Consider the following 17,699-nt stretch of genomic DNA (forward strand, 5'->3'; position numbering starts at 1 on the left):
ATGGCATGCGCAGATCTGCCGAAGCAAACATATCTACAACTACGCGCAAGCACCTTGAGGTCTGACGTGCGGCACACAGCTCCAATATTTACTGGAGACCTGTCAAGAGACACGGGAACCACCTGTCGACGAGGCTTGTCTAAGGGAGGAATCCAAAACCAGAACCAAGGCCGCGGCTTCGGCGCTGGCTGTTTCGTTTCGTGAGTCGGTTTCTCTCAAGGTAGTGTCCTGGCACGTGCGTGCAGAATATCATACGGCGGGTCGCCGGGTTGCCTTTCAAGCTTCGATACATCCCAAAGACTGTAGGTACAGAGGCAGCCATCCCAGCTCTGGAACTTTGACATCCGCTGGCCGTAGAGAAGTAGCTTGCGGGGTGCGCAGAGAGAACCAGGTCATCGACATCAAACAAGACATTCGTCCCAGTCTCGGCTTCGAATAGCACTAGCCTCATCTCATCCAACTGTCACGAGCGACATGCCAAGTGGCCAAACCTATCTGTACGTCGCTTGGCTAAACTTGCTGTGCAGATGCGGTCTCAGAGTAACGGTTGACTACCTACAGTGACGCACGTACCTGCAAACCCAGTTCGGACGGGCAGGCTAAGACCGGCGTTCAGAGCCGCTCGAGACACGATGCGGTCGGCAGTCGAGCTGCAGGCGCAGTCCTATGTGGCTCTGGTGAGTAAGACTGTGGGGTAGCCACGATCTGGACGACGAAGGTTGTTTGAGGAAGCGTGGACGTATTTGTAGGCAACGGCTTGTCATGTCAAGATGCGGCTGGAAAGATCTGTAAATGACCTTGGATCAGAGATCTGTAGATTACCTTTGATCAACGTCCCGTTAATGGTGCTGCTAAATTCAGTGTCAGCAAACGCCGTCTCACCGGCGCTGGCTCCCGCCCATCGGCGTCACAGGTCGGAGCTGAAGGGGGAAGCCTGGCTATTATTAGGGGCACGAGCAGTCCGCCCGCTCCGGCTAGGAGAGATGGACGTCAATGGTGGGGCCCGTCTCTTTTGGGGAGTGCCGTCTCTCTGAGATAAAAAAAAAAGGACGAAGGATGATGACCGGAAGTGGGCGCGTCAGATTACGCGCAGTACGTCCCCAGCTTTGACAGGATCGGATCTGCTCGCCCCGTCTTTAGCGCGGCCAGGTAGGTATTTGTAGGGAGCTAGTGTAGCATCCGCTCTGCTCTCCGAACGAGGCGCCGAGGACGGGACGGCCTGAGGGGCCAATGCTCGGTGATATCCTCGCTCTGGGGCGTATTGGTGTACAGATACGTTTCGTATCCTCTGGTCTGGGGTTATGATGGGGATTGGTACTCTATTGCGGTGGGAATGAGCCAACGGAAGTCCGCGCCATATGTACTGACAAGCCGGAATGTTGCGGTGCCGTGGATGGGATGGGCCGGGGAACTTGAGTAGGTGACGGGAGACCTCGGCCGCAGAGGGGTGGTGGAAGAAGCGAAGCTTCGGGTTCGCAGCGGCGACAGCGGCAGTGGCCATGAGACGGACGCGTTCAGGGTGCAGAGAAGCACTGCGTGGTGAAGTTGAGATTAACTAGTTGGGAACTAAGCAGGCCTAGGTATCCATACCATGGGTTTGGTCCTGAGTTGAGGAAAGGCGTTCGTCCGCGAGGTGGTATCTTGCTCTCTCTCACTGTCAGGATCCCACTATCATTAGCCTCAGTCAGCATGCTGGCTGCATTTTGGCTTTCCCATCCCACAGAACATTTGTGGCTGCAGCTGACGACTGAGGCTGCGAGCCCCCTGCTCTAGGCGCGGTTCAAGTCTGAATCGATATTGATGTCGTTGGCGCCGGCGGGTTGGCTTCAAGCCGGGTGGAGACAGGAATGGAGCACGGGGTCCGCAGATGGACGGACAAGATGTTGGGGATCTGCGGGTGGAGATTTTCTCTTTTGGTCTGGCGCTGGTTGGCAATGTTTTTTCTCCCCCTTCTTCGGTGCTCTCTTCTCCTTCTTTGGGTGGGGGCTTTGTTGTTTTCGTGAGTTCGCTATTGGTGCTTGGAGAACCCCTGGCATTTCTCGAAGGGGCCCATCGAAGGCGACCCCCAAATTGTGTCCCAAAATCCCAATTGTTGGGGGGACCGACATTTACCGCCCACGTCGACGTGGCTCGGCAAAGCTCATCGGCGACGGCATTGATGTTGGTGGTGGGAGGCAAGGCCAGGGCCTAGCAGTTCCAGCTGCTATCGGCTTGACGAGGACCCCTTATCGGGTTGGACCGGTGGCCCTTTGGCCTGGCGCTTGGCTTGGTTGGAATTTGCATGTTGAATGGTGAAGCTCTGCCACAGGACTTTGGACTCTAAGGGGGGGGGGGATGCAAGATGCGAAACTGAAGAGAACGAGACTTTGGCGTGGTTCGCGCGGTCTGTCCCATCCGAGACACCAAAGGTTTAGACACAAGCGTTTGGCCACTGAGTGAATACCAGTCCAAGCCAGCAGCGGGTGAGACCGAGAGTTGGGACGTTTGTATTTGCCCTGTATGACCTGAACTTTGTGGTTCAGCATTCTCCGGCATCCCTAGCGAGTGTAATAGTGCTCGACGGGGACTTGATCTGAAGCCTGCGCTATATGTGCATAGGTTCTGCAGAAGGCCAAGGAGGTACTAGGTCGGTAAACTTGGGTACCTGGCCCGTTCTGCGTACTGCGTACTGCGTAGCCTGTAGGTGCGAGTACTGCGTAGGACTAGCGGAAGCTGATGGACGTCCCCGGACGGAGAACCGGCGAGGCTAGGCGGTTTAGAGGTGCGTAAGCGAGTCGACAGTTACGGCGTTAGGTTGTTGAGGCTTGCACCCCTGGACGACGTGGGCGACGCCTGACAGACCGCCTGCGAGATTGGGTATGGGCTGGAGGGGTGGTCGATGGGGACACCCTGATGGAGCTTTTCTGATGAAACTTGAAGGGGCGGCCTGTCCATTTGTTCCATACTCCCAGACTCTCAGTGCCGGGCGACAAGAAGTCGGGGCCGATGAAAGTTGGGATGCCAAATGGGATGGATGCAAGAGATGCGCGCATTGATCGTGCCGGGCTCCTGAACTCGTGGGAGGGCAGACTTTGCAAGTATGTGTTTGCTTGCTGAGTCCGGGGTTGCCAACGGCGCTCTCGAGCTGTGGGTGTCGGGTCTGGGTGTAATTATACGGCGTTGATGAGGTTAACGATCGGTGTCTAACGGCCGGCGGTGCGGTGCGGCGGTGTCAGAGTACAGTGACAGGGTGCCATTGGATCGTGGCAGTCAGGTAACGCAACAGCTTTCGGACATTGTTTGGAGATGCCGTCGGGGTTCGGTGGTGGCAACGATGGCTGACCCGATTCGATCCTCCATCAAGTTCAGGAGCCCGCGGAGGGTACATCAGATTTTGGTAAGAAAAAACCAGGAGCTGAATTTGGATACGATTGTGACATTTCGTAGCGAAGGTGATGCGTGTATGTATGTGTGTGTCGCTGTCGCGACCAACGATCCATCTCGAATATTAGGTGTGGTGTTGGAGAATGACAAGGTCTACAAGGCTGGAGGTGACGAAATGGTTGAGAAATTGCGCAACAGTCGAAAATCTCAAGGTGCAAGGTAAGGAAGGAATGCGGCAGCAACGCGCAATAGGAGCTTTGGCCCAAGAGTACGTACCGATAAGGCCAACGATAACGTCCCGGGGTCTACAGGTGGAGACACAGGCGCCTCAGAGTACAGGGGAACTTGCCTCAAGAGAAAAAAAAAAGATGCGAGGAAGAAGCTGTGAGACTGAACCAAACAAGTAGCTTTGATTGGAGAGAGAGACACACATTGCTGGCCCAAATCTGAGAAAAAAAAAACAGAAAGATTCCAGCGGCAGAATCCCCTGGGCCGGGAAAGAGGCAATCAGATGCGCTACGGGATGAGGATCGGTACCTGAAGCCCCGTCATGGCAGACGTACCGGCGCAAGTATCTTTTGTTCCCTGTCCATGGGTGTTCAATGCTCCCGCCGGGTACGTACCGAAAACCAGGGGCAGAGAATGCAGGTTGACGTTTGTTTCCTCACAGTTTTTGTCAAGTACCCAGGATCTGTTTTGTTGCTAGTTGATGTTCATCTTGAAGTGACAGCTTTGGGAGGGGAGGTAACATTACCCAACCCAACCCAATCAACGAATTATAATCGAACCTTATCTTCGTGGGGGCTGGGCTGAGAGTTGCAAGGGAGCCAGCATTCAAAACCATCCGAAAAAGGCTGAGAGATACAACGCCGAGGCTTTACTCTGTGGGTTTGGAGGGAAGACTCAAAAGAAAGAGAGACTTTAGAATGAGACTTGAGAGACATTGCCTTACCTAAGCCTTGGTATCCGTACTGCGGTAGGTTGGGTACGTAGTAGGCACCTTGGGTTTTGGGCATGGACAAGGAAGGGACTGGTGCAGCCCGCTTGCCCGCCCACCCTTGGGCAGGAGCTCCCCCAACACCCCGGCCATTGGTTGAGGGAGGGGGGCAGAATCTCAGCCGGATAGATGGATTGGGGCATTTTGACAGATGGAGGCAAGGAGGAACCGAGGGAATCAGTGAACAATTAATGCGTTGCCAATATGGAAAAGTGTGAGTATCCATCCAGTCGTGTTCTGTATGTAGCCAGTTACATACATCTTGTGTATTTGCAGCGCAGCCCAATGGTAGTCTAGTTGAGCGTATGATGTAAGCTTAGATGTGAGAAAAAGACCCGACCTAACGCTCACAGACTTCTATTGATCAATACGTAGACTGGCCGGTAGTGTCAGGTGCAAGTATCACCAGGAACAAGAGCAGGAATCATCTCAGTCCTTGGTCTTGCCCAATGCCAATGTCTAGTGGCCCTTGCTGGTCTGGTCTCAAAAATGGCGATGCGCGTTGAACGGGCAGTTTTAGCTGAGGACGATCTTGCCTACTTACTTTGGGGGAAACTTGGTGATGGTGGTCCGTCACCCGCCGGAGTGAGGTACTCCCGGTACATGGACTCGGGTACCGGCTCAAGTACCTTTTTTGCACCTCGCACGTACTCTCTCTCACCAGTTCCCCATCCCGGGAAATCTGCCATGCTCCTTCCTCCTCATCGACCACAGCACCGACAATGGCAAGCACCAAGCACAACCGCACCACGATGCACCAAGCACCAAGCACCGAGACCGACGCCGTACACACATTGACACCGTACTCCGTCCCTAAGCAGATTGGAAGCTTCGTCCTCGTCTTGGTCCCGTCCCCATGGCGATGCCCGGTGCTTCGTGCCATCGTCAAGTGAATCACGTATAACAAGTGAACCTCGCCTGCTGTATCGTGTCTGGTGCCTTCTTTCTCCTGCTCGCTCTCTCCGCCCCCGCGTCGTCCCATTACTTGGCCTCCCCCTTCTCCTTCTTTTTGTCTCTATCTCCATCTCCCGACGGGCCTCCTCGTCGTTGTTATTATATTCTCCGGGTACTTGTTAGACCCCCCTACTATATCTCCTTTCTCATACGGATACGGATCTCCAGGAACCGATAGCTCCTCCCTGGCAGGTGGCAGTGTCGAGGGAACATCTAATTGCGAAGCTTCAGGCAGGGAAACCAACCATTTCGTTCAGATCCAGCTTCGGCTTCCTTGAGCTTCTCGCGGAGAAGTAACAAAACCAGCAAAAAACACTATACAGTACGGTAGGTACCCTTGACTATACGGAAACTCCAAGCCTGAAAGCATACTCTTCCCGTCCTCTTTCCTTTACCATATCATCCTCTTTCCCTCTCCGTCCCGGACTTCCTTCCTCACCTAATACGGCCTTACCTGAGCAGTCCCCGAGTTTCCCTTCCTTCCCTCTCTCGAATACGGTACGCCATGCAAAGTACACACCCCCCTTCCCCCATCGCAGACCCCACACATTTCATCCCGTCCCACCAGGAGGTACCTACAGCTGGAGGTACAAATCAAGGTACACGACGTCTACTTTGATCTCCAGAAGAAGGTACTTGGCCAAGTGACTTTGCGCCCCTCCTCATCCATCCTCACCTTCGTTGCGCTCCTCCCACGCCGTCAACGCCGCTCCAACAATCCCCGTCAAAGTTCCAGGTCCCAAATTCCACATCGCTCATTGCCTCAACCCCGGAACTCCCGTCCAAAGAGTCCACACCTCACACACACCTCACTCACACGCTCACTCTCACTCCCCTGCGCCTGGATCCTCCTCCTAATTATTGCTTGTTCCTGTACGGAGTACACACAGTATTGCTGGCTGTCGTTAGTCTCCAGTTCTCCAGTTCACCAAGTCTTCTGACTGCCTGTCCTTTTTTTTTTTTTTGGTGGCTCATCTCATCCCATCCGCAAAGTCGCCGGACTACAATAACATCCTTCTATTCCCACTTCCCAGCAGCTCTTCTTTCCTCTCTCCTTCGACCTCTCTCTTCCCACTCTCTCCCTTCCATTCTCCCTTTTTCTGACATACCTTTTAGACCTTCTGTCCTAGCCACAAGACAGAAGAAGGAAGCATCTTGTCTTACCAAGCTTGCCCCCCAATTCATAACCAGGTACGTTGGCTCTAGGCATTGCTGCTTTGCTCTGCTGGCTTGCTGCTCGTTCTACGGAATACCGGCCAGTTAGCTAGTTGCGCGCGCAATCTCTCCTCTCAGGCCCAGCCCAACTGCTCTCGCCTTCTCCCTGGCACCCGTCTCGCGCCGCCCATTTTAACCCCTGGCGTGGCCTGCATTCCTCACCCACCCCAATATTCTCCCCCCCCTCTTAGTGCTGCCTCGCGCCCGATTTCCCCAACAAGAAACTTTTTTTGAGAACCGTGAGAGAGAGCTGTTTTTGGGCTAACAATACCTCTTTTCCCGACTATCTAGAGACTCGAACAAATCTCTGTTCTACACCTCCGCCACGATCAATTGCTCTGCCTATACCCCATACTGTTCTTTGCTGCAGAGACAGAATCCAACAAATTAATCTCCTGCTCGAATCTCCCCCCTTCGAGCAACCAAAAAAACTCCCCGACGACCACCCCACGTCATAACACCCCGAATCGAAGCTCCCTGAGCTCGCCCCGATTCATGACGGTCACCTTCTGAGATACCCGCGAAAATCCACACCACACCACCCACAAACACACCGCAATCATGACCGAAATCACAGCAGCCAACGGCACCGGCCGGACTGTGCCTCACGTCAACGGCAAGGCAACGTATGCCGAGAAGCACAAAATCGCCGACCACTTCATTGGCGGCAACAAGCTGAGCAACGCACCGGCCTCCAAGGTCAAGGACTTTGTTGCCCAGCAAGATGGTCACACCGTCATCACCAACGTGCGTCAAGCCCCAATTCCGCCCCAAACGCTTACGAGATCGTCCTGGTGGGTTCATGGGATGCAAAAATGTGCTGACCGAGTGCAAAACAGGTCTTGATCGCCAACAACGGTATTGCTGCCGTCAAGGAGATCCGTTCGGTCCGGAAATGGGCCTACGAGACGTTTGGCGACGAGAAGGCCATCCAGTTCACCGTCATGGCCACCCCTGAGGATTTGGCTGCCAACGCCGATTACATTCGCATGGCTGACCACTATGTCGAGGTGCCCGGCGGTACCAACAACCACAACTACGCCAACGTTGAGCTGATTGTTGATATTGCTGAGCGCATGAACGTCCACGCTGTTTGGGCCGGATGGTGAGTTTCCTCCTACCTCCCGGCGACTGTCGCCTGCTTGCCACGGTGGCTGACCATTTCTTTCTCCAGGGGTCACGCCTCCGAAAACCCCAAGCTTCCCGAATCCCTCGCTGCCTCTCCCAAGAAGATCGTCTTCATCGGACCCCCGGGCTCCGCCATGCGATCTCTTGGTGACAAGATTTCTTCCACAATTGTTGCACAGCACGCCAAGGTACCCTGTATCCCCTGGTCAGGTACCGGTGTCGACGCCGTCGAGGTCGACAACCAGGGTATTGTCACCGTCGCAGATGACATCTACTCTAAGGGTTGCGTTACATCATGGCAAGAAGGTCTGGAGAAGGCCAAGGCCATTGGCTTCCCCGTCATGATCAAGGCCTCAGAGGGTGGTGGTGGTAAGGGTATCAGAAAGGCCCTTTCCGAGGACGGCTTCGAGCAGCTGTACAAGGCTGCTGCTGGCGAGATTCCCGGTTCTCCCATCTTCATCATGAAGCTGGCAGGCAACGCGAGACATTTGGAGGTGCAGCTGCTTGCTGATCAGTACGGAAACAACATCTCCCTCTTTGGCAGAGATTGTTCCGTCCAGCGTCGTCACCAGAAGATTATTGAGGAGGCTCCCGTCACCATTGCCAAGGACATCACATTCAAGGCCATGGAGGATGCTGCCGTTCGTCTCGGAAGACTCGTCGGTTACGTCTCTGCTGGTACCGTCGAGTACTTGTACTCGCACGCCGACGACAAGTTCTACTTCCTCGAGCTGAACCCCCGTCTTCAGGTCGAGCATCCTACCACTGAAATGGTCAGTGGTGTCAACCTGCCCGCTGCCCAGCTCCAGATTGCCATGGGTATCCCCCTGCACAGAATCCGCGACATTCGTCTTCTGTACGGCGTTGATCCCAGGACATCCACCGAGATCGACTTCGAGTTCAAGCAGGAAGGTAGCGAGAAGACGCAGCGTCGCCCCAGACCCAAGGGTCACACCACTGCTTGCAGAATCACCTCTGAGGACCCCGGTGAAGGATTCAAGCCCTCCAACGGTGTTATGCACGACCTGAACTTCAGGAGTTCCTCCAACGTTTGGGGTTACTTCTCCGTCAGTACCGCCTCCAGTATTCACTCCTTCTCCGATTCCCAGTTCGGTCATATTTTCGCTTATGGCGAGAACCGTGCTGCTTCCCGTAAGCACATGGTTGTTGCCCTCAAGGAGTTGAGCATTCGTGGTGACTTCCGGACAACGGTTGAGTACCTCATCAAGCTTCTGGAGACCGAGGCTTTCGAGGACAACACCATCACCACCGGCTGGCTCGACGAGCTCATCACCAAGAAGCTGACTGCTGAGCGCCCCGACCCCATGTTGGCTGTCGTCTGCGGTGCCGTTACCAAGGCCCATCTCTTCAGCGAGGAGTGCATGACTGAGTACCGTACCAGCTTGGAGAAGGGTCAGGTTCCCTCCAAGGACATTCTCAAGACCGTTTTCGCCATCGACTTCATCTATGAGGGTTTCCGCTACAAGTTCACCGCCACCCGTGCCAGCGTCGACAGCTACCACCTCTTCATCAACGGCTCCAAGTGCTCTGTCGGTGTCCGTGTCCTCAGTGATGGTGGTTTGCTTATCCTTCTTGATGGTCGATCCCACAGTGTTTACTGGAAGGAGGAAGTCGGTGCCACTCGTCTTTCCGTTGACGGCAAGACCTGCTTGCTCGAGCAGGAGAACGACCCTACCCAGCTCCGCACTCCCTCCCCCGGTAAGCTCGTCAAGTACTTGGTTGAGAACGGCGAGCACGTCAAGGCTGGCCAGCCTTTCGCCGAGGTTGAGGTCATGAAGATGTACATGCCCCTCATCGCTTCCGAGGATGGTCTTGTCCAGCTCATCAAGCAGCCGGGAGCCACTCTCGAGGCTGGTGACATTCTGGGAATATTGGCCCTTGATGACCCCAGCCGCGTCAAGCAGGCTTCGCCTTTCGTCGGTCAGCTCCCCGTCTATGGCGAGCCTGTTGCTGTCGGAACCAAGCCTGCCCAGAGATTCGATCTTCTGCACAACACCCTGAAGAACATTCTGCTCGGCTACGACAACTCCGTCATCATGGCAGCCACCCTGAAGCAGCTCATCGAGGTCCTCCGCACTCCCGAGCTTCCCTTCAGTCAGTGGAATGCCCAGTTCGCTGCGCTGCACAGCCGTATGCCCCAGAAGCTCGACGCCCAGTTCACCCAGATTGTCGACCGTGCCAAGAGCCGTCACGCAGACTTCCCCGCCAAGGCCTTGGCCAAGGCATTCCAGAAGTTCCTCGAGGACAATGTCGCTGCTGGCGATGCTGACATGCTCAAGACCACTCTGGCCCCCTTGACTGATGTCTTGAACGCATACTCCGAGGGAACCAAGGCCCACGAGTTAACCGTCATCAAGGACCTCTTGGCTTCGTACATTGAGATCGAGCGCCTGTTCACTGGTTACGGAACCCAGGAGGACAGCGTCATCCTCAAACTGCGTGACCAGAACAAGGATGATATCCGCAAGGTTGTTCAGACTGTTCTTTCTCACAGCCGTGTTGGTGCCAAGAGCTCGCTGATCCTTGCCATCCTCGAGGAGTACCGCCCCAACAAGCCCAACGTCGGAAATGTCGCCAAGTACCTCCGCACTGCCCTGCAGCAGTTGACTGAGCTTCAGTCTTCCCGCACCACCTCCAAGGTGTCTCTCAAGGCCCGTGAGATCATGATCCAATGCTCTCTGCCATCTCTTGAGGAGCGTACCGCCCAGATGGAGCACATTCTCCGCTCTTCCGTCGTGGAGTCTCGTTATGGTGAGGCCGCCTGGGACCACCGTGAGCCCAGCCTGGAGGTTATCAAGGAAGTTGTTGACTCCAAGTACACCGTCTTCGACGTCTTGACCCTCTTCTTCGCTCACGAGGACCCTTGGGTCTCTCTTGCTGCCCTTGAGGTTTACGTTCGTCGTGCCTACCGTGCGTATATCCTCAAGCAGATTGAGTACCACTCTGATGAGACCGATACCCCTCTCTTCTGCACCTGGGACTTTGCTCTCCGCAAGATCGGCCAGAGCGAGTACGGACTGCCTCTTCAGTCCGCCGCACCCTCCTCTCCCGCCACTCCCAGCGGCAGCGGCGGCTCGTTCGACTTCAAGCGCATCCACTCCATCAGCGACATGTCCTACCTCAACCACAAGTGGGACTCTGAGCCCAACCGCAAGGGTGTCATCGTGCCCGTCAAGTACCTCGACGACGCCGAGGACTTGCTCGGAAAGGCTCTTGAGACCTTGACCGTCTCTGAGAAGGCCAGAAAGCGCAGCACCCCCGGTCTCATTCCTGACTTGAGCGGCAAGCGCAAGCCTGCTGCCCCCAAGGTCGACTCTGACGAGCTCTCCGCCGTCATCAACGTTGCTGTCCGCGATGCCGAGAGCAAGAGCGACCAGGAGATCCTTTCTCGCATCGTGCCCATTGTCGAGCAGTTCAAGGAGGAGCTTCTCAACCGCAACGTCCGCCGTATCACCTTCATCTGCGGTCGCAACGACGGTGCCTACCCCGGCTACTACACCTTCCGTGGCCCCGAGTATGTTGAGGATGATAGCATTCGCCACAGTGAGCCCGCTCTCGCTTTCCAGCTTGAGCTCGGAAGACTTGCCAAGTTCCACATCAAGCCCGTCTTCACTGAGAACAAGAACATCCACGTTTACGAGGGTGTCGGCAAGGCCGTCGACGGTGACAAGCGTTACTTCACTCGCGCTGTCATTCGTCCCGGCCGTCTCCGTGATGAGATCCCTACTGCTGAGTACTTGATCTCTGAGGCCGACCGCGTTATCAACGACATCTTTGACGCTCTTGAGATCATTGGCAACAACAACTCCGATTTGAACCAGGTCTTTATCAATTTCACCCCTGTGTTCCAGCTTCACCCCCAGGAGGTTGAGAGCAGTCTCCAAGGCTTCCTGGACCGCTTCGGAGCCCGCGCTTGGCGTCTTCGTGTCGCCCAGGTTGAGATTCGTATTATCTGCACTGATCCCGACACTGGCGTCCCCTACCCTCTACGTGTCATCATCACCAACACCTCTGGATACGTTGTTGATGTTGACATCTACGCTGAGCGCAAGTCCGAGAAGGGCGAGTGGGTCTTCAACAGCATTGGCGGTACCAAGGAGAAGGGTCCCATGCACCTGTTGCCTGTCTCGACTCCCTATGCCACCAAGAACCCTCTGCAGCCCAAGCGTTACAAGGCTCACTTGATGGGTACTCAGTACGTCTACGATTTCCCCGAGCTCTTCCGCCAGGCCATCCAGAACAGCTGGACCCAGTCGGTCAAGAAGCACGGCGCACTGGGCGCTCAGCAGCCCAAGTCTGGCGAGTGTGTCTCGTACACTGAGCTCGTTCTGGACGACAAGGACACTCTTCAGGAGGTCAACCGCGAGCCTGGTACCAACACCTGCGGTATGGTTGGTTGGATCTTCAACGCCAAGACCCCCGAGTACCCCAAGGGCCGCAAGTTCATTGTTGTTGCCAACGATATCACTTACATGATCGGTTCTTTTGGCCCTAAGGAGGATAACTTCTTCTACAAGTGCACTGAGCTCGCTCGCAAGCTTGGTATCCCCCGCATCTATCTATCTGCTAACTCTGGTGCCCGTCTCGGTGTCGCCAACGAGCTTATGCCCTACTTCAAGGTCGCGTGGAACGACGCCAACAAGCAGGACAACGGCTTCAAGTACCTCTACCTCGACGACGAGGCCCAGAAGCGTTTCGCCAAGGACGTCATCACCGAGGAGATCTCCGAGGACGGTGAGAAGCGCCACAAGATTGTCACCATTGTCGGTCAGGAGGACGGTCTTGGTGTTGAGTGTCTGAGAGGATCTGGTCTCATCGCTGGTGCGACGAGCAAGGCCTACAACGACATCTTCACCATCACCTTGGTCACTTGCCGTTCCGTCGGTATTGGTGCCTACCTCGTCCGCCTTGGTCAGCGTGCTGTCCAGATCGAGGGCCAGCCCATCATTCTCACTGGTGCCCCTGCCTTGAACAACGTTCTTGGTCGCGAGATCTACACCTCCAACTTGCAGCTTGGTGGCACTCAGATCATGTACCGCAACGGTGTCTCCCACATGACCGGTACTGATGACTTTGATGGTGTTTCCAAGATTGTAGAGTGGATGTCCTTCATCCCCGAGAAGCGTGGCAGCCCCATTCCAGTCAGCCCCAGCACCGACGGCTGGGACCGCGATGTCGTCTACACGCCTCCCCAGAAGCAGGCTTACGATGTCCGCTGGATGATTGGCGGTCACCCCACCGACAACGGTGGCTTCGAGGCTGGTCTTTTTGACAAGGACTCCTTCGTCGAGACTCTCGGCGGCTGGGCCCGTACCGTCGTCGTCGGTCGTGCTCGCCTCGGTGGCATCCCCATGGGTGTCATCGCCGTCGAGGCCCGCTCCGTTGAGAACATTACCCCTGCCGATCCCGCCAACCCCGACTCTATCGAGCAGATCACCAACGAGGCTGGTGGTGTGTGGTACCCCAACTCCGCCTTCAAGACCGCTCAGGCCATCAACGACTTCAACAACGGCGAGCAGCTGCCTTTGATGATCCTCGCCAACTGGAGAGGTTTCTCTGGTGGTCAGCGCGATATGTACAACGAGGTCTTGAAGTACGGTTCCTACATCGTCGACGCCCTCGTTAAGTACGAGCAGCCCATCTTCGTCTACATTCCTCCCTTCGGAGAGCTTCGTGGTGGTTCTTGGGTCGTCGTCGACCCGACCATCAACCCTGAGGCCATGGAAATGTACGCTGATGTTGATGCCCGCGGTGGTGTCCTCGAGCCCGAGGGTATCATTGGTATCAAGTACCGCAAGGACAAGCAGCTCGAGACCATGGCTCGCCTGGACCCCGTCTACGCCTCTCTTAAGAAGCAGATGACTGCCGATCTGCCCAAGGAGCAGGCCGACGAGATCAAGAAGAAGATGACCATCCGCGAGAAGCAGCTCCTGCCTGTCTACTCCCAGGTTGCCATCCAATTCGCCGACCTGCACGACCGTGCTGGTCGCATGAAGGCCAAGGGTGTCATTCGTGACCAACTGGAGTGGGTCAACTCCCGTCGCTACTTCTACTGGCGTCTGCGCCGTCGTCTCAACGAGGAGTATCTCCTCAAGCGCATGTCGTCAACCGTCCTCACTTCCACCCCCGGCAACGACAAGTCCAAGGCTCCCGAGACCCGCAGCCGCAACCTCCAGCTCCTCGAGAGCTGGTCTGGTGTCGTCAACTTCTCCACTGCCGATCGTGAGGTGGCTGAGTGGTACGAGGCCAACCGCAAGTCCGTCACTGACAGAATCGAGACCGTCAAGGCCGACAACCTGGCTGCTGACCTCAGCTCTGTCCTGAGAGCCAACAAGAGCGCCGCCATGCGTGGTGTTCGCGATGTCATCCGCACGATGCCGCCTGAGGAGCGTGACCAACTCCTCAAGTACCTGCGCGATTAAACAACCATATATGGAGAGTGGTCGGCGTAACGTTTATGGATGGTGTAAGGGTATAATTGGGATTAGACATGTTTTTCCTGGGATGATTATGACTATGTACGAGCATTATTCCGCATTTGTGTTAAGATAGATTTCAATGTTGGGAAAATACTCCCTTTAATGAAACCCCGTCCACCATGCGTGTGATTGTGAAGTTGAGTTGGGTACACTGAGATTGAGCGTTAATGGCGTGAGTGATTCGAGGGCGACCTATCTATCGGCTACAGCGTCGCTGGGTGATTTCTGTTGGGGTGTTTTCTTACACATCACTTGCAGAGGGAGCTGTGATTTGATATTTGAAGTACAAAGCGTGCTGAATCCTGACTCGGCATCTGTAGCCCCATCAGGATGATGTAGTACCTCTTCATTAACGAATTAACACACCCTTAACATACAGACCAGAACGAACATCCTAACGCCCAGAAAAAACCAAAACCTTTTGATACAACCCGATCTTGATCCCCTCGAACGCTCCCTATACCCTCTTCATCTACACCTAGGTCCGCGCTCGACGCTCTCTCCTTGCCACGGTATCTGGACCGCAAGGTATTCAAGCGCGCCCAGCACCGGGTCTCCTCGTACACCGCAACCCAGCCATGCCTCCAGAGCCTCTTGGATTTCCCCAGCCGCAAGCGATATTATTATCATTCGTCGCTTGCGGCCGTGGGCTGGAGGCTGGAGGCATGGCTACTCCCCAATCAACCGCCTATACCTTGGCGTTGGTCTACATCGCCCGGCGCTTCGTCTGGCGCTCTCCGTCCATCGACGACGGCGTATTCGCCAGCGATGTAATCGGCATGCCGCCGGGTGTCGGGGGAGGCCGGCCTGTTAGGCGAGGATCGTAGCTGTTGGAGATCGCGTCGTGCGATCTCTTTTGACCTGTGGCTGGACCGGAGCCGGCGATTGTACCTTGTGCTGGGGGCATGCCAGGCATACCTGAAGCCATCTGCGGGCTTGAGGCCATCTGTGTCTGGCTCTGGTCCCAGATATTGCTGTAGAAGGAGAGCTGTGGCGGGATCCGGGGCTGCGGCTGCGGCTGGGAGTGGAGGAACATGTTTCCAGTCGAGGCCCGAGGGAAGGGAGCAACACCAGCCGGAGCTAGGGCGGAGGCAGTACCGGCCATGGGCGAGCTCAGTCCCGCATATTGTGACGACGCCGCCGCGTTCGCCATGTAGGCCGAGTTCATGTATCCCTGCTGAGCCAGCATGCCATTCGACGCGCGCCTGAATGTGCGTGGCGTCCGTATCTGGTGGACCACCGAGTTGGATAGATAGCCGGCCTGGGGTGGGAAGCCCTGATTTGGCATACCGTTGGGTGGCATGCCCTGAGGCAACATGCCCTGGGCCGGCATGCCGTGATATGGCGTCTGCGGGCTCTGAACGAAGTTGGGGAAGCCAGGGGGCATGTTTTGATATGCCAGGTACTGAGATGGCATACCCTGCGACCCTGTAGCCTGGGCGGACATCGCGAGAGACATCCCCTGCCCCCCGCTGTTGAGCATATTGTTCCCCACGCCCATCGCCATGGTATTCAGGCCGGGATATGTAGGGACATGTCTCTGAGAGACCTGAGGAGAGGCCGTATATCCATTCTGGATCGGCATGCCTCCAGCTGGCATCATTGGACGCCGCTGCTGGATATCCGGCCGTCTATGGCCTTCGAACCTCGACATGTTCATGGCAGGGCGGGGGCCCTGGGATGCCGCTCTGACTGATGCCGCGTGGACGGGGGTGGGGGACGCCGTTGGCGTGGCACCGCCGTGAGGAGTCTGCGCTCGAAGCGCTCTCAGGGTCGCTTGGTTTGGCCCGCTCAAAGTAGGTCTCATGTGCTGCGGAACCGCTCGGTAGCTGGTGGGCATCTTGTTACCCATTGCCATGGTATTCTGGGCGGGATATGTTGAAGCAGGCTTCTGAGAGGCCTCCGGGGCGGGTCTTAATTGCTGCTGCTGCTGCTGAGGTGGCGCTTGTGCTTTGGGAATGACGGAAGTTGATTTTTCGCTCTTTGCATTAGCGGTGAATGAAGTGGAATTTCCTTCGACGGGATTCTCAGGGGTAGGTTGAGAGAGAGGGGGGCTTGGGAGGTGAACTCCTGCTGGGAGACAGATGGAATGATGATTCTCAACGAGTCTCATGTCAGGGGTCGGGGGACATGAAGGGCCGCCGAACAAGCTCTCTAGATCATCGGTTGTTGATTCCTCTACCTCCAGCTCGGGGACGTTGACCTCGGGCTTGGGGATGCTGGCAGTCATGTTCTCGTCGATGTGCTGGACTTCTTCGGGACCGGTTGGGATTGGATGAGATCCAATTTCTCCAATAGACACTGGTCCGATTTGCTGTAGCACTTCAAGGCCTGCATTATCGTCGTTGGAGTCGTCTGAGATGACCACGATACTAGCGTGGTCTTTACTTCCAAACTCAACTGGATTGGCCTCATTCATCAAGGCCATACTCGCCTTCTCAGCCTCCTCCTCCTTCTTCATCCATTTGCCAAGAGTCAACGAGATCTGTAGGTCCATGTACTTTCCTCTTTCGCGGATGCCGCGAGACATTTCGAGATCCCAAATCTCGCACGTGGGATTGGAGCATTTGTAGACGCCACCCTCAGTCTTGCGACGCTCTGTGTTGGCGAGCAGGCAATTTGAGAGGCCAGGGCACAGTTCGCCAGTCTGGACGTATTTGGTGCAGTGACGGACCGTGTCTCTGGGCCAGTCGCATTTGCAAATAAATTGGCCGGAAACGCACATTTTGGCGGTTGTAATGATTATTGGTGCGTGGTGGGTGTGGTGATTCGACTATCTTACTGTCGATTGCTCAAGGATCGATCAGTTGACTTGTAGTATCGTACCTATTGCCTAGAGATTGATTATAGACAGAATTGAATCGGGCCCGCCGTCGTGAATGATTATGAATGAAGTTTGGGTGTAAGTGATTCACAAGAATAGGTCCTGTGGTATGAGAATGGGTAGAGGGCAAGACAGTAGAACTGTAATTAGAAGAAGAGAATAAGTTGGTTGTAAGAAGGAAGGGAAGCAGAGATCTGTGACAGAAGAGAAGGAAAAAGCTGGGAAGAAGAAGGTGAATCTCAAAGTACCGGAGATAGACTGGCTAAGATGGGAAGCCATGGAGTTGACCTTACGGCCTCAGAAGAAAAAGGGCGGATACTTCAAGTGGGGCACCCATCTCCGATAGCGATGGTGAATGACTTGCTTTATAAGGTACCGTGCGATGAGTGAATGAAGGGGTGCCGGAGATAGGTCCCGGTGGTGAATGAAGGATAGCCCTCAAGGTACCTGGAGTACCTTAAGTTCAGATGAGTTCAACCTGCTTGAGCAATTTGACGCAAGCTACCTCTATGATGTTTCTCCGATGCTCATATTGAATGTTGAAAGAGGACGAGCCAGCCAATTGCCAACCTCTTCGAACTTTCTCCCGTGTTCGCGTCAACTCGGGCCCGGTGATAAGCTTCTTTCACTAACGACTGGAAATGTATACCTGCGAATCTAGTCTCTGGGCCTTGGGAACTGGACTTCTCGGAGATGGAAATGTGGGTGTCCTCGTTTT

General features: G+C 55.3%; 5 protein-coding genes across 5 annotated transcripts; 3 read left to right on the plus strand and 2 right to left on the minus strand.

The window, feature by feature from the left end:
- Positions 1–1,078: 1,078 nt before the first annotated feature.
- CPAR01_03501 (uncharacterized protein) lies at positions 1,079–1,691 on the minus strand (the record flags this gene model as incomplete). Its single annotated transcript, XM_060487788.1, has 2 exons — positions 1,079–1,532; positions 1,591–1,691. 2 exons carry the CDS (start codon positions 1,689–1,691, stop codon positions 1,079–1,081), a joined length of 555 nt encoding a protein of 184 aa, XP_060355116.1.
- Positions 1,692–1,867: 176 nt separating this feature from the next.
- Positions 1,868–2,191, plus strand: CPAR01_03502 (uncharacterized protein; the record flags this gene model as incomplete). Its single annotated transcript, XM_060487789.1, has 2 exons — positions 1,868–1,927; positions 1,979–2,191. 2 exons carry the CDS (start codon positions 1,868–1,870, stop codon positions 2,189–2,191), a joined length of 273 nt encoding a protein of 90 aa, XP_060355117.1.
- Positions 2,192–4,849: 2,658 nt separating this feature from the next.
- On the plus strand, positions 4,850–5,158 carry CPAR01_03503 (uncharacterized protein; the record flags this gene model as incomplete). Its single annotated transcript, XM_060487790.1, has 1 exon — positions 4,850–5,158. One exon carries the CDS (start codon positions 4,850–4,852, stop codon positions 5,156–5,158), a length of 309 nt encoding a protein of 102 aa, XP_060355118.1.
- A 1,932-nt stretch (positions 5,159–7,090) lies between these two features.
- On the plus strand, positions 7,091–14,100 carry CPAR01_03504 (acetyl-CoA carboxylase; the record flags this gene model as incomplete). The annotated part of the gene is made up of 3 exons (XM_060487791.1): positions 7,091–7,276; positions 7,369–7,634; positions 7,704–14,100. 3 exons carry the CDS (start codon positions 7,091–7,093, stop codon positions 14,098–14,100), a joined length of 6,849 nt encoding a protein of 2,282 aa, XP_060355119.1.
- Positions 14,101–14,863: 763 nt separating this feature from the next.
- Positions 14,864–16,882, minus strand: CPAR01_03505 (uncharacterized protein; the record flags this gene model as incomplete). Its single annotated transcript, XM_060487792.1, has 1 exon — positions 14,864–16,882. The coding sequence occupies one exon, from the start codon at positions 16,880–16,882 to the stop codon at positions 14,864–14,866; it is 2,019 nt and encodes a 672-aa protein (XP_060355120.1).
- Between the last annotated feature and the right edge of the window lie 817 nt (positions 16,883–17,699).

The sequence above is a fragment of the Colletotrichum paranaense genome (assembly GCF_030867605.1).
Source record: "Colletotrichum paranaense strain IMI 384185 chromosome Unknown Scaffold_2.1, whole genome shotgun sequence".
Classification (NCBI taxonomy): domain Eukaryota; kingdom Fungi; phylum Ascomycota; class Sordariomycetes; order Glomerellales; family Glomerellaceae; genus Colletotrichum; species Colletotrichum paranaense.